The sequence below is a fragment of the Topomyia yanbarensis genome, chromosome 3 (genome assembly GCF_030247195.1).
Source record: "Topomyia yanbarensis strain Yona2022 chromosome 3, ASM3024719v1, whole genome shotgun sequence".
Lineage (NCBI taxonomy): Eukaryota > Metazoa > Arthropoda > Insecta > Diptera > Culicidae > Topomyia > Topomyia yanbarensis.
In genome coordinates this window covers 170,258,103-170,273,132 of record NC_080672.1, presented here as the reverse complement: position 1 = coordinate 170,273,132, position 15,030 = coordinate 170,258,103, and the positions used below count along the sequence as shown (strand labels likewise).

Here is a 15,030-nt window from a genome sequence, read left to right as displayed (position 1 = left end):
TGTGACCCCCAATGTACGGGCGACATCAAAGGCATACGTAACAAGAACGTTACTTTCGTGAAACAGAACGCTGCTGTTATAGCATGAACTTGACCTACTCCCAGGTCTCGATCAAAGACGTAGCTCGTACGTTTTTGTTTATTAATTAACTCGTTAAAGGAAAACACCAGTACTTATGGTGCTGTGTGCATCATATACGCGGCATCCAACGCCTGACCGTGGTTTCGTTTGTTTAGAAAACAACTGCATTGCTTGCGACGGTTTTTCGTCGACGCAATGGATAAATTAAATTGGACAGCCACTTTCGCGTGTCACCTACAATGTGCTGCTCCGGGTCATGATACCCTGGTAGCGCTTTCAGTGGATCTCTAACCAGTGATCCTTATATCCTTAAGGATGGTTGGTATTAATAAAACAAACTGACCTGATAGCTTGGACTCGCCATTTCTATCGGTCTGTTTAGTGTTAGTATAAAAAATTTGTCATCGATTTAGTGTTAATTTGTCATCAATTTAGTGTTAATTTGTCATCAATCTGAAAATTAATGATTATTTGCTGGAATAATTACTTTAAATCCCGTATAGCACCCCTATCCTATTTGTATTGAACTGACACAGGTCAACATCTCGGCGGGCGCACAATTCATGAGCCCCACTGACAGTTCAAATTGTTCCGCTTGTCTCGCTCAAAGCCCGATTTTTTTTGCTAGCCAGATTCCGAGCGGTATGACTCAATTCTATTAGATATTTGGTAAAAAGCGAGAATATTGGATACACACCTAGAGAAAATAGTGCAAATTTACGTCTCCTGACCCTGACATATACGAGCATCAAAAATGACTTAGTCCCACGTTTGATTCCAATTTTATATGACGCTTAACTTCGTAAATCATGTAATTCCACTCCCCATACAGCGTTTGTTCTGAATGGTAGGAAGTGTAACCCTATGTCATTGCGCATGTAAAGCACATGTTTCATGCAAAATTAAACATTTCGTCAATTACGGTTCGTTCCTCCTTTTTGGTGTGTAGCTAATTGAAGAAATAAAGTAAAAGTGGTTCACTTACCTGAATTGCATTGTTGCTCTGCCCGTTCTTGCCGAGATGATGCAGACCACTATTTCTACAGCACATGGAGCGCCGCTAGTTCCACAGCACAACTTCACGTGATGCCAAATCTGTTGGCAACTCTTTCCAAACTCTTATCAAGCGCAAAACGATGTATTTGTGCGGGACCGTTTACGCACTCTGTCAAAGTTTTGCGAACAAAGAAACTTGCACTGAATCGATTAGATCTGCTGAGTGTTTGCCTTTTTCCACATTTAAGCTATCGCATTTTTCGTGACTGGCTTGCGAGTTTTCTTCAGTCTTAAACATCAATATTACGCAGACGATTTACGCATTTTTTTTTTTCATCACATTCAATATTAACACGATCAGAAATCGTCGAATTTCTGCTTTTCTCGGATCTACACTTATGGTTAAGGTTTCCTCGCGACGAGACTTATTTCAGGCATTAAAACTGGTTACCACCAACAATCAAACTTTCTAAGATATGTCCAAGTCCACAACTTTCACTCACTGTCTACTCCAATCGTTTTTTTGGCGTTTCCTAGCCTTTCACTTTTGCGGCCTTAAGTCCGCTGTCACCAGAATGTAGCGCACGCGGCCGACGGTGGCCACTGGTTTTAAGCGACAGGAGTAGTAGTTTACGACTATAAAACCCTTTTATTAGGCCATTCAAAAATTACATCACACATTTAAGAGTAAAACGAGAAATTAGGAAGCATGTTGTTACATGTGTACAGCCGCGGCCGACTTCCACGACGGACTACTTGCGCCTCGATACCACGACTGACTGCTTCGCCAGCGCGCCTGTTGCGCGTGCGAACCCTAATTAACTTTTCTTTCGACTGCCTTCAACGACCTGACGCAAAAGACTTTTATCATTTCGTCTGTGTAGACTTCCCTCTGAGAGAGTCTCAGACCTAAACAAAACATTCTTTCCACGCTCGCGAGAGTAAAGACCCCGGTGGATGAATCAGTAGTTCACTATGACTCATACTCGGAAGCCTTTACTTTCTATAATAGCGTCACCGTCTGCTGCTGGCAGCAACAAACTGTGTTTAATTAAACAAAGTGTTTATTCTTTTCCGTAAGCATATGGCTTGGAAAGCGCGAGTGCATCAAAATATCAGCTTGGCTTAAGGCTGTAGCTGGTGATGTAACCCAGGAAATTAGCTTCCATGGTGCACCACTTGGAGAAATTTTCCAGGGTTGATGCTGGCCGAAAACTATGGGCGCTGCAGAGGGAAGTGATGAAGAAGGGAGGTGTCAGGGCAAGACGGGGGGGGGCGGCGACGCAATACTCAACTGCTTATTTTGCCTTCCATTTGAGACTTGGTTTGAGAAAATCGGTTCAGTCATCACCGAAGAACCGATGTGACTTTAATTGTAGAATATGCCCGGAATTCCGGACTTCCGGAATCGTCGATCGTGGACAATATATTCAAAGTATGTTTGAGTGATCTAGATCTGCGATTAGAAGTAATTTGGTGACCATTTTAGCCTCTGAGGTATTACGATTGTACCGATTTATATGGGAAATTCCAGTGTATCCTTACTAACACCCCTGTAACTCCGGAAGCAAGAGTCAGAACCGAATGAAATTCAGCAGCAGTCAATGGCATTACTGTATCTTTCATTTGAAATCAAGTTTGTAAAAATCGGTAGAGAATTCGTTGGGGAATGGGTGTGATATTAGCTTAGGAATTTGGCGGGTTCCCCGGGGGCGTCATGAACCGTCATAGGTGGCCAATGTGGTCAAAGCTACTTTGATTGATCATTAGTGATCCAGACCCGCAAACTAGAGTAATGTTACATCAATTTTAATATGTTTTACATCATTTGAACATCATGGTGGTACCAGTTTATATGGGAATTTGCTGTGTGACCGCACTCTTCAACCCGTAACTCCGGAACCGGAAGTCGGATCAACTAAAAATTCAATAGCAGCTTATGAGAGCGTTATACCTTTCAGATGAAACTAAGTTTGCGAAAATCGGTTTAGCCATCTCTGAGAAAATTGTGTGAGTTTAAATGACACACACACATACACACACACACATACATACACACACAGACATTTGCCGATCTCGACGAACTGAATCGAATGGTGTATGACACTCGGCCCCCCGGGCCTCGGTTAAAAAGTCGATTTTTACAGTGATTGCATAGCCTTTCTTTATATGAGAAAGGCAAAAAGGCGTAATCACACGAATTAGCTTTTTTGTTGGAACAAAATTCCAAATACCTCGAAAACTATCGCATTTCGGAAGATTTTTGTTAAATGCGTTATAATTTAAAACGATATTTAGAATTATATTCTGAAATAAAATTACAGTTGTATATGTCAATTAGCATGAAACTAAAAAAAACATGTATAAAGCTATTGTTAATTTTTAGCGATAAGTTTTTCATCATACAAACACGTTCAAAATATTTCTTTTCTCTTTAAGTTTTCGATGGCAATAATTAAAAATTAGAAAAAATTAGTTTTATTTGCAATTTAAATTTTTAGCGCAATTTTTTTTGTTTTTGTGGAAAATGACAACATTTTTTTCAGTGTATATTTTTTTCGTACAGAAATGTTCATTCTCTGTAGCTCATTCTTAGAAAGTTTTGCTGTATAAAATACAGTAATCGAACTAAACATTTTTGAAATTATGGCACGTAGAAATGTCTACGCCCTTTTAAAAAATTCTTCTTGAGTCGAAAAAATCTTTCTAATTGTGAAAAATGTTCAGTCTTCCATGTCGGTGAAACGGGTAAAGTAGGAATCGAAGATGGTCGGTCACGATTTTAAATATTTTCGGATGGATCTTGATGTGGCCAACAAGATTTCTATGGGCCGTCAGTAACCTAGAACTACAAATGCAAGATGTTTGGCTCCTATTTTAGGGAAAAAAATCCTTTTTGCATTCATAGCGCTATCGATTTGAATGGGAGTTTTCTCTGTGACCACATTCCATAACCCGTAACACCGCAACCGGAATTCGGATCGAAATAAAATTTAATAACAGTTTTTGGGGTTCATTGGGGATTAAGTTTGGTCCAATCGGTCCGGTAATCACTGAGAAATCGATGTAACTGTTATTTTGACTTTGAATACTTCCGCTGCGGCTTTTGGAACCGTCGATGGTTGCCAATGTGGCCAAAGAGGCTTTGAATGACTGTTAGTGACCTAGAACTACAAATCCAAGCAGTTGTGGTCACATATTGGAAAAATTTTCGCCTTTTGTAAAAAATTTACATCCATCGCCGAATACGTTGAAATCGGGATTTACTGTGTGTTCGTACTCATCACCCTGCAATTCTGAAACCGGATGTCGGCTCAATTAGAAATTCAATAGCAGCGTTGTAACTTTTCAATTCAAAATTCAATTGGAACGTAGTAACTTTCATTTGAGACCAAGTTTGGAAATATCGGTAAATAATTAGCTGAGAAATAGGTATGACATTAACTTAGAGACTTGGGAAGTTCCCCGGGGGCATCAAGAACCGTCATAGGTGGCCAATGCGGTCAAAGCGACTTCGATGGGTCTTTAGTGATCTAGACACGCAAATCCAAGTAATGTTGCACATATTTTAATATGTATTGCATCATTTGGACATTATGATGGTACCAGTTTATAAGGGAATTTGCTGTGTGATCGTACTCTTCAACCCGTAACTCTGGAACCGGAAGTCGGATCAATTAAAAAAACCAGCGAAATCTAGCGCGAACAGCTAGACCTGGAATCATGTGAAGTGCATTAGCAATTAGGAATCCGGGGGATCAGGCAAATGTCGGACTCCTTGGAGGAGTTTAGAGGAGTAGTGTTCAGAATTATCTTCTCTGTTCAAAGTCCCTCGCTCTAACACACGATGGACGAAATCGGTAGTATGGTCGAACGTTTGCTGGGTCGGCATAAAAGCTTTACCACCTTGAACAACGTTTTTCTCGGATTGTTGTTTTTCACTATGGAAATCTTATGCTTTTACGTCTGATTGATTCTTTCACGATGTCTATGATCTGTTGCACGGTAGTGGGGCATAGCGCACCGAAGTGTATGTTCACAGGTTGAAATACATATACATATCTAATTGCTATATCAAATAGTACCTTTTATACGAAGTATTGTACTTATACGCTATCAGTAAAAAAAATCGTTTGGCTTTTTTCAAACAAAGTTGGCGAATCTACGTAGCATAACTTACAAATCACTGATACTTAGGTAGAGCAGAATAGCTTTTATATACACATATACTAACCATGATCGCAAATCACTCCCATAAAGATAAGAATTCCATAGAAAATGGGACAAATGTGCGATCGTTGGCAGTATAATTCACTATGGGTCATCGGTATAGTGTCACCGCCACATAGCATTGTTGGGACATTGAAGATCTAATGGTTATATGAATAGTCAGTCTTCGCCGTGCTTAGTTCCTCTAAATATTTATAATATCTATTGATTGGTTATGCTCAGGACGGCAATGCTTACTGAAAAACGTTTTATATTATTTATTGGCTAGCGAGTGTACATTAGAAACTATTGTGGTTGATTTCCAAAAAGCTTAGCTTAGTTTAGCTTGGGTAGACCGCGCGCGTCGTTTGCTCCCATTCCCTGTCAGCATACGACCACAAATCCCACCGTGGTCACTAATGCCGCTTCCATCCGAAACAAATCTGAGTCAGGCTCCAACCCCAACCGCTGTCAAAATGTAGGAACTGACATCGCGGGAAGGTGAGGGATAGGAGTTCTGTATCAGAAGAAAATGGTGGCATAGTGTGGCATCGTATTGCACAATAATACAGCTTTGCCAACCTGTTCTGGTTGATTTCCAAAAAGTGAAATAAATTATGAACATGTTTTTTTATCAATGTCCGCAATATCACACCAACTCACAACTCTTTGACGATGCTGGAATTTCTCATAATGTGTGATTTATATGATAGATTTGGAAAATTTGGGTAGATCACTTGCATATGAAATTAGCTCACTGACTCACACGATTTTCTTCCGGATTCCTAAAGTGGATTTTTAGCCAGTCGAAATATGCTATCATGTTAGTATAATGTTTTACAACGTCACATTTGATCTCTTTCAATTAGTTTTGTTCATGTTTAGGACGTTGTCTTCAAAAATTTCATCAATTGTACACCAATATCAAAACCATATTCTAGCTCAGAAAAAAAAACTGATGTTATTTATGAAAAGCACAGCACAATTCAGTAATTATGTTGAAATTAATGTTACAATCAACTAAGTACCGATATTTGAATGGAAAACAAATATTTGTTATTCATTGTTCGCAACATCGTAGTCAAGATGTAATCCCTGAAATGCTGCAACTTGTGACACTAACGCAAACGCCTACTAACGTTTATTATTTGTGTTTTCCATCTACTGCCGGTTCATGTATACGCATACAAACAAGCATCCGCGGAGTTTACGATTTGATATGCAATCGATGGAAAATATGGAATTTCCCAATGAAAATCTTAGACTTTTCGTGAAAACTGAATATACATTAGATGTAAATATTACGTAGAATGATCCAGTATATTTTTTGAATCAATTAGAGCGTATGCACAATGCATAGATAGGTTATGAATGAAATTAGGAAAATCGTAAAATTTTCATGGAAAAGTCGGAAAATTCCATCAAACTAAAGTTCCAATGTGTGCTTTAGAGAAATAGAAACACACTGAAATACTAAAAAGAGTATGTCATCGCTTTATTTTCGAAGATATTAGCGTGGAAATGCAAAAAAGGCAAAAGTTTTTCCGGTCTAAGGTAATGCATTCGGAAAATCGGGAGAATTTTCACGGAAAATTTTAACCAGATGATAGCTGAATAAATTCTGCAGGGACGTATGTTTTTTGTTTTGGGATTTTAGTTAATTTTATCGTCTATTTTCTCGAAAAACTAACTTTTTCCTACTGTTTTGCGGCGCGAGTTACGATGGCCTTAAGAAACGCACACTTGTCACAAATAAAAAATATAATTTCTAATTAGCTTAGTCAATGGGAGTATCTTTATCTTTTATTTGACAACAAGTTTATGAAAATCGGTCAAGAATTCGCTAAGAAATTGGTGTGATATTATCTTATGAACTTGACAAGTTTCTCAGAGGCATCAGGAACCAATGTAGTCAGAGTAACTGTGATTGTTTATTAGTGACCCCTTTCGTGAATCAAAGTAAGATTGCATCCATTTTAATATATATTGCATAACTTGGACAGTTTGTACGGGAACTTGCCGTTCTTCAATCCGTGACTCCACAACCGGAAGTCAACCAAATAGTCAATAGCAGCTTGTGTGTACGTTATACCGTTAATGTGAAACTAAGTTTATGCAACCATCTCTGAGACACTTGTGTGAGTTTGAATAACACATACACACATACATACACACAGACATTCTCCGATCTCGACGAATTGTATGAAATGGTATATGACATTCGATGCTCCGTGCCCTGGGTGAAATGTCTATATTTGGAGTGATTGCATAGCCTTCTTATATAAGAAAAGCAAAACGGTTTTAAATACAGAATCAAATTGACCAGTCGAAGGGCAAAAGTCAATGCGAGTCAGAGCGGTTCCTCAGAGCTCCATTTCGGTCCAACTGTTTGGAACGGGATGTACGATAGGGTAATGACACTGCGGCTGTCCTGAAATGTGAAAATCGTGGGTTTCGCGGACGACGTGTCACTAACGATGATGGATGAGATACTTGAAGAAGTGGAGGTGTCGATGACGGAGACAATAGAAACGATCCGGAACTGGATAAACAGAGGTGTTGTTAGATCAGCATACGGTAAATTTTCAGATCATCTGTATACATGACTTTAGAAGACGATAATTCCCTGTATAGGTCGTTCACAAAGAACACAAATAGAAGAGGTCCGAAATGACTCCCTTGGGGAACGCCCGATGTAATGTGGTAAGGATCCGATAGTGTAGTTCCAAGTCGCACCGAGGCGCTACGGTTCACAAGGTTCGAGGAGATTAGTTAGCAGTCCAGCAGTCCTGTCCGACTTAGCTTTTCCACAGCAAGCTGATGAGGAACAATTTTGTTTCGAAAATTATAGATGTAAAAACTTTCACGTCCTTTTGAAAAATTGCTCTTGAGTCATAATAATCTTATTAACTGTGGAAAATATTTAGACTTTCAAGCCGGTGAAACGTGTAAAGTTTCATCGGAGTCTAAGATAGCCGGTCACGATTTTAAAGATTTTCTGGCGGATCTTCGTGGAATTTCTCTTTATTTACTTGATAATTTTCGTTTGAAAAACTCATAAATTTATGTTTAGAAGATAGGGCGACTTCTAGAGGCATTACTTTTTACAAGTCAACATCCTAATACGAAATCCTATGTAAAGCTTTAAACGTGGACACAAAAATATATCCAGGTAACCAACAAGCATTAGTATATGCAGTAAAGTAGCATAAAATTTGCATTTCAGATGCATCTTGCGATATATTAGCATTGGTTATGTATAACTGTTGTTAATCAGCATTCAAAAAGCTTCTTAAAAACTTCTTGCCAGTGAACAGCATTGTAAATACACAACAGTACCGTAAAACGAGGGGAAAACATTGTTCAATTTTTCTACAGTTTTTTGAATAACTTTCTTCAAATCAGGTAAACGTAACTGTTTGCATTTTTAAAACAAGTACTGGTACCCATAGATTGAAAACGTCCAAATTGTTTGGTAATTTATTTCGTTTTACTATAAAAATAAAATAAATTTGTTGTAAATTTTCATTCGTTGTTTTCGGGAGAACTTTGATCAGCAAAATATGTGTATCGAAATAAGAAATAACGCTCCCAATGTTGTGTAAATCGCATATTTGCAGGCGATTTTATGGTCTGATACTGTGTCGTCTCGTAAGCAAACAAAATTGCCTGGAAGGATACGCCCGACTTTTATCGAACTTTTTCGGGAAAATAGTCGAAGTTAAATAGTAAATCTTTTTTTTAATAAATTATTGGACAAAAATATTTACGGTTCCTAAAAAATTATCAGTTCAGTTAAAGTTCCTAAAAAATGATCAGTTCAGTTAAAGTTGGTTGATTTCATTAATATGCAAGGAATTGTTTGAACAGATCGAAACGATGCATGAAAGTTGTATCATTTTAAATTTGAATTTATGTTCATAAAAGGTACATTAAATGGCGACATAATCGTTGCCGGTAGATGCTGAACATGCTTAGAATATGGTTTGTATTTTGTTTCGATGATTTTATTAGAGGGAATCATCTTATCGTACGTTACTGAAAAAAGTCTCATTTGATCAAACTTACCCCAGTGATCAAAGATACCCCGTTTTACGGTAGTAAGAAAGCATTTTCATGGCATAGCAGTAATGAAGCCGTATATTTTGCCAAAGACATTTAAAACAACTTAAGTGCTTAGCATGTTTATTAGTTACCTGGGTATCTTCACCGATCAAGTTTAGACTTTGCACGGTTGTTCTAAAACACAAATAGAAACCAAAAAGCTACTCAGGGCAAGTATTCATTTTTTTTTATATAACCGTGTTACGCTGTAATATCTATACTATTCTTCAAATTCAAACGAAAAGCTTGCTTAGATTCGACATAAATTTTTATAATTCATCAAAATCAATTCTTTGAAATGAATGCAATTCGCCCGTACGCATAGTACATTACAATGGAATGGACATCGAAAGATCTCAAAAGCGATAGAACTAGTATTCCGTTTTTTTTTTCAACCAATAGCTTTTGGTTCGTTTAAACACAATCTATCATCAGGTTAACACGTTCAATTTATTTCCCATCAATCATATAGTATGACATTTTGTTCATGGTAATATTCTGCGAAACGTTCTACTTACTTGAGTCCTGATTTTCCTTTTTTATTTTGTCAGCTATACGATACCAGACCCAGATGTCAAGAGCTGCAAGATTAAGCAACTTATCCCATTATTTTGCGTTCTCCTAAAGATACCTCTGGATTGAGGAGTAGAGGCCAAAAATTCTCTTACCCAAAGCACCTGTTATGATGATACCAACCAGGGCCAGCATCGTGAGACCTTTTCGTTTCTTCCTATCTTGCTTTCCAGCATCAACGTACATCGAAAGCATATCGTCTGCCTAGAAATAGTACAAATTAAATTTAGTATGACGGCAGAAAAATTGGCACGTAAAAGGAACAGAAAGAACCCGAAACTAAATAGGTATACGACGTTTCGCCGTCGTCGACATTGCCTTGAGGAAAAAGTTTCGCGAGTGAAAACTCCTTGGAACATGGAAAATTTATTTAATTTACCAAGCGACAAAGTGTATTAATTTCCGCTGTAGTACATTCTGTATACCGGGAAATAATTGCTTCGCCAATTAATTTTTTATTACCCAGGGGAACGATGCATTCTTGAAAACATGCAGAAAGCCCAATCGGAGCTTACCTCATTCAATCGTTGATTGAGTTCTCTGACGAACTGAAGTCCATATATGCCACAAAACACTCCACATATGCAGGCTGATACCACAACGGACACATCTAGAGTAGTCACCACCTTAGAGGTTGCCGTCTTCATTCTGAAAACGAAACTTTCCAAATGAAATGAGATTTAAAGGGAATGTATGTATTAATGGAAAATGATTGAGCGGTTGGGCTGCATTCGATTATTGAAAATAAATAGGACGAATGCAATTATTTGTTAGTAAGGATCAGGAGCGGATCCAGAAAAAAAATTCGGGAGGGGTCCGAAATTTTGAACATTGTACGTCATGCGTTGAAACCTCATTTAATTAAATTCAGTTTTGATTGTCAAATTTGGTTTGTAATGATTTTAAGTTTAAAACTGATATAAAATTGAAACTAATTCAAAATTTCTCAACAAGTTTAAAAACTTCGGAGGGGGTCCGGACCCCCAGGACCCTCCCCCTGGATCCGCCACTGGTAAGGATAAAATTTCTGGAATTTTGTTCCGAAGTAGTTACGTTACACATACATCGGCAAAGTTTCATCAAAATTGATTGAATGCTTGCATGGCTTTAGGCCTACGAAAATAGCACGAACAAATTTTAGGCACTCTTTTAAACATGCTTGTCATCTCATTTTTATTTTTGGACCAAAACACTCCAAAACTTCGCTTTCTAAGAAATGCAGGCAAACCTTCGTAAAACTTGAAAAAAATTGAAAATGAACTTGAATAAAACTTTTGACAGTTCATACATTTTGACAGGTTCATTCGTTTTCGAGCTCAGTCGAGACAGAAGTCTTTTATTGCTAGTGCGTGCAATCTATAGCGACAAAGAATAGTGCTAAGGTTATCTTGCGCACTTTCCGCCTCGTCGAGGTTTCAGTATTTTTTCCCTTTTTTGTGTTTCTGTTTCTAAGTACCGTTAGCCGGTCAGTGACCAGTGAAGCAGTGTTCTTCTAGTAAGCCGTCTGGATACCGTTACATACACAAGTTAAGTATTAGTTTACGTTTTCCCTTCTTGGTTCTTTTATGTCGTTTTCGCTTGAAGCAGAAACTAACTCAGTTTCGGACCTAACTGCTGTCAAACACTTTGTTTGAAGCCAGTTTCGAACCTATAGGTTATGCGCTATTGAACTGAAAATCGGGTTGGTTTCCAACCTGAAATATATTTCGAGTTCACTCACACCACCGCTGTTTGGCGAGAACCCAACTCAGCTTCATTAAAAACGTTCGTTTGAAGCAACTAACCTGGGTTAGTTTCCAGGTTCTCAATCAAAAACGACATTACTAACGTGTGCTGGGCCATAGGCACGCGCAAAAATTACTTCCCCTGACGGCGCTTCATCTCAAGGTGAAATGGAATCGGCTTCCCGGTTCAAAGTATATCCAAGCTCGCCCACTGGGCCATTCGTGATCTTCTTCCGGACCAAAGACAAAAACTGTTTGAATCTGTTGCAAATTTCTCGAGTTCTGACGGATCGGTATTCGGCCGTGGCAGAAATATCGAAAATTCGCCCTGATAAACTTCGGGTAGTTGTTAACAGTTTAAATCAGGCAAATGATATTGCTGGCTACGGGCCCTTCACGACAGAGTACAGGGTATTCCAGCTAAGAGGGTCGTCAGTGGGGTCGCTTCCGATTCGAGTCTGAGTTGCGAGGACCTGCTAAAATATGGGACTGCCTATTTCAAAGACCCCATGCTTAAGCCAGGACACATTCCACCACTTGAAACATGTTGGTATAGGTTTAAGGCTCCCAAATCACAGATATATGAAATTTTTTTTAAAGAATTTTATGATGGTCGTCAATGAAAACCAGTAATGCATTTATGACTCGTTTTTTAATAATTGAATTGATTTTTCTGTACCACACCGACAGGTTTGTAATAAAATTAATTTGTAGTAATAATAAATTCCATTTTATTCTTCACATAATGTACTATGATTTCATCTTTGGATGCAGATTTATTGAATGAATGGATCGCCGGATAAAAGGGGGGCCAAAATTGGCCATTTTTGCGTTGTTCCCTAACGCAAAAATCATGTTTTTGTCAATTTTCACGAAAACAAAGCACGCTATTTATTAAATCTTTTCAGAAGCTATTAGTACTCATCAATACCTTTCTAAAAATGTGCTATTTGTATATAACAAGCTTTGAAATCGTTCTTTCACAGGGGTGCACTGAAGTGTTGTCCCCTAACGCATTCCGTTGCAGTACGATAAATCCTTCTGCAGAGTTACTTTGAGAGCCTACAGAACAGTATATAGACATAAAAGATATAACCAACCTATTTCAGCAATAGCGCAGCCATGCAGCGATATGAGGGGTCTCAGGGGCGGGGAAAGGGAGGGGGATAATAAGGGGAAGGCCTACCTTATAATATCGAAAAATAATCATGTTTATTATTACATCTATCAGTAGATAAACTATATCTAACGACACATTCTTTCCTGACGTTACAACCATTTCACGAATCTTCATTCGACAAATTTGTTTAACTTTATCAAATGAACGCCTACATTAACAACTTATTACAGATTCAGAAAGTAGACAAAATTTCAAGTGTTTCCGCGCGAAGGAAACGGAAACGAAACGATTGGCAGCTGGCACCTAGAGACGTCCTTTCGTGGAATTGGTTCTTTTACTGAGATAAACTTCTTCAGACTTTAGGCTAGTGCTCTACGATATGAGAGCCGGCGCTTCTAAAGTGGAATTGTTTTACATCAATATAAGAACAGTTCTTTTAGCGCTGAGATAGACGTTGAAACCAAAATAGACTAGTATCTCACTGCAAGTGGAGACCTATATTACTATTACGGATTTCAGAACGGTTTTCGCAGCGAAAGAACCTTTAAAACCCTATAGGGGAGAATTTCGGTGTGTACAGCACGACGCATCGATTAAGACTAACCGAAAAATTCTAACTTTATTAACAATCTTTGGCCTTATATACTAGTTCCTAGCCTAACCAAATAGACCTCTTGCATTGATTACATTATTTGATAGGCATTTTTTTCCCGTATGCATCTCATGCTCTGGTTCTATTTTTAATTCTGTTTTCTTCACCCACGCATGGCTGAGGGCTAGCGCATGGTTTGTTTTTGTTTATACTTTATTTGAGACGTTGCACATTGCAACGTTTGACTCGTCGCGCGGTAACATTCCGGCCCCTGTAAATTGATATGATTTACAACAATATGAGAGCGACGATGCTAAGTAATTCACTATTAATTATTATTATTGTTATCATTACAAATCATTGCATATAATTATAATATTTTTGACACAAATAAGATATTCATACTGTTCCAATACATGGGTAGAGTTGTCCTCTGTATGGTGATGATGCTTCAGCTTCTGGCGGGTTTACTTCTAGTGGTGTTGTAGTAGCGCGTTGATCGGCTCGATATGATGAATGTTGTAGATTCTTGATTGTGCTTCTATGGGCTAAAAACGATGTCATGGAATCCCAAAAAGCAGCAATCAGTTGCCATCCGAAACCGTAGATATCGTATAAAATTCTTCCGTGCATTACCGTATCTATGATGAACTTGAAGGCGCGTCCGATAGCATATAACCCGATGATAGTGGAAGTCAAATTACCTAACCAATTTGACCACGACTTAAGTTTGCTCCAATATTTATTGATTGCATTGTCGATTATTTCCCCCGATATCAAGGCGTCGAAATGAAATCCTTGTCTATCTGGCACCTGCCCCGACATAATTTTATGAAGTACATTTGATGCTATACGTCGATCTCCTTGCTCATATATCAGATTACGCATCTTCTGAACGCTGTCAGTATCATACACACCGCTCTCCATCAAATTGGGTAGTGGCGTATAACTCCATTTTGTTATGATGTCTGTTGTTAGTTTTTGTGGCGCAATAGTTTCCCTAATTTTTCCATCTATCGTGTACCATCGTCCTCCAAATTGAAACTTAGCTGGCATTAACGGAGTACATTCGATTTCTGTTCCTCTTGGTCGTAATGTTCGTGTAACTGGTGTTAAAAACATGGTTTCGTTCCCATATTTAACTGGTATCTCCTGATAACACCGCTCTGTAGCAAATGGTTTCACGTACACAGGCTTACATTCCAAAACATGCAGAACCTCGCCAGTTACAACTGCAGTAAATCCCGATCTTTTCATTATACTTGTAACAAATTCCGTCGGATTCAGACGAGCTAGAGTTAGCTTTGTTTCTAATAAAGCTTTATCTATTTTACACATTTCTGTCATTACAGCATTGTAGACGTCGTCCAATTTTTGCCCGATGTAATTTTCAACCATAGTTATCTTGGAGTTGAAATATGTAAATAGATCATGATTCTTAGCATTAGTTGGTTTCCGGTGAAATGGTGACTTAAATTCCGAAACTTCTAGAATGAATATTCTTGGATGATCGGTACTATATCCATTATAGCCACAGATTTTTGAAGCACCTTTAGTCCTAATCGAAAACAAATGTTTGTCAGATACTGACGTGTATACAGCTTGCCGACTTTGCTGATCTTGTTTGGAGT

General features: G+C 38.3%; 1 protein-coding gene across 2 annotated transcripts in view; it reads right to left on the bottom strand.

Annotated features, from left to right (window-relative positions):
* LOC131694159 (gustatory receptor for sugar taste 43a) overlaps positions 1–15,030 on the bottom strand; it is a 74,117-nt gene that overhangs the window by 34,877 nt on the left and 24,210 nt on the right. The window contains exons 4-6 of one of the 2 annotated variants that reach the window (XM_058982627.1): positions 10,479–10,611; positions 10,059–10,167; positions 9,909–9,971 (exon numbers count right to left, since the gene is read on the bottom strand). In XM_058982627.1, the coding sequence (XP_058838610.1) occupies positions 9,909–9,971; positions 10,059–10,167; positions 10,479–10,611 (305 nt within the window). Of the gene's footprint in view, positions 1–9,908; positions 9,972–10,058; positions 10,168–10,478; positions 10,624–15,030 lie in introns of both variants that reach the window. The other variant, XM_058982628.1, reaches the window with a different exon arrangement.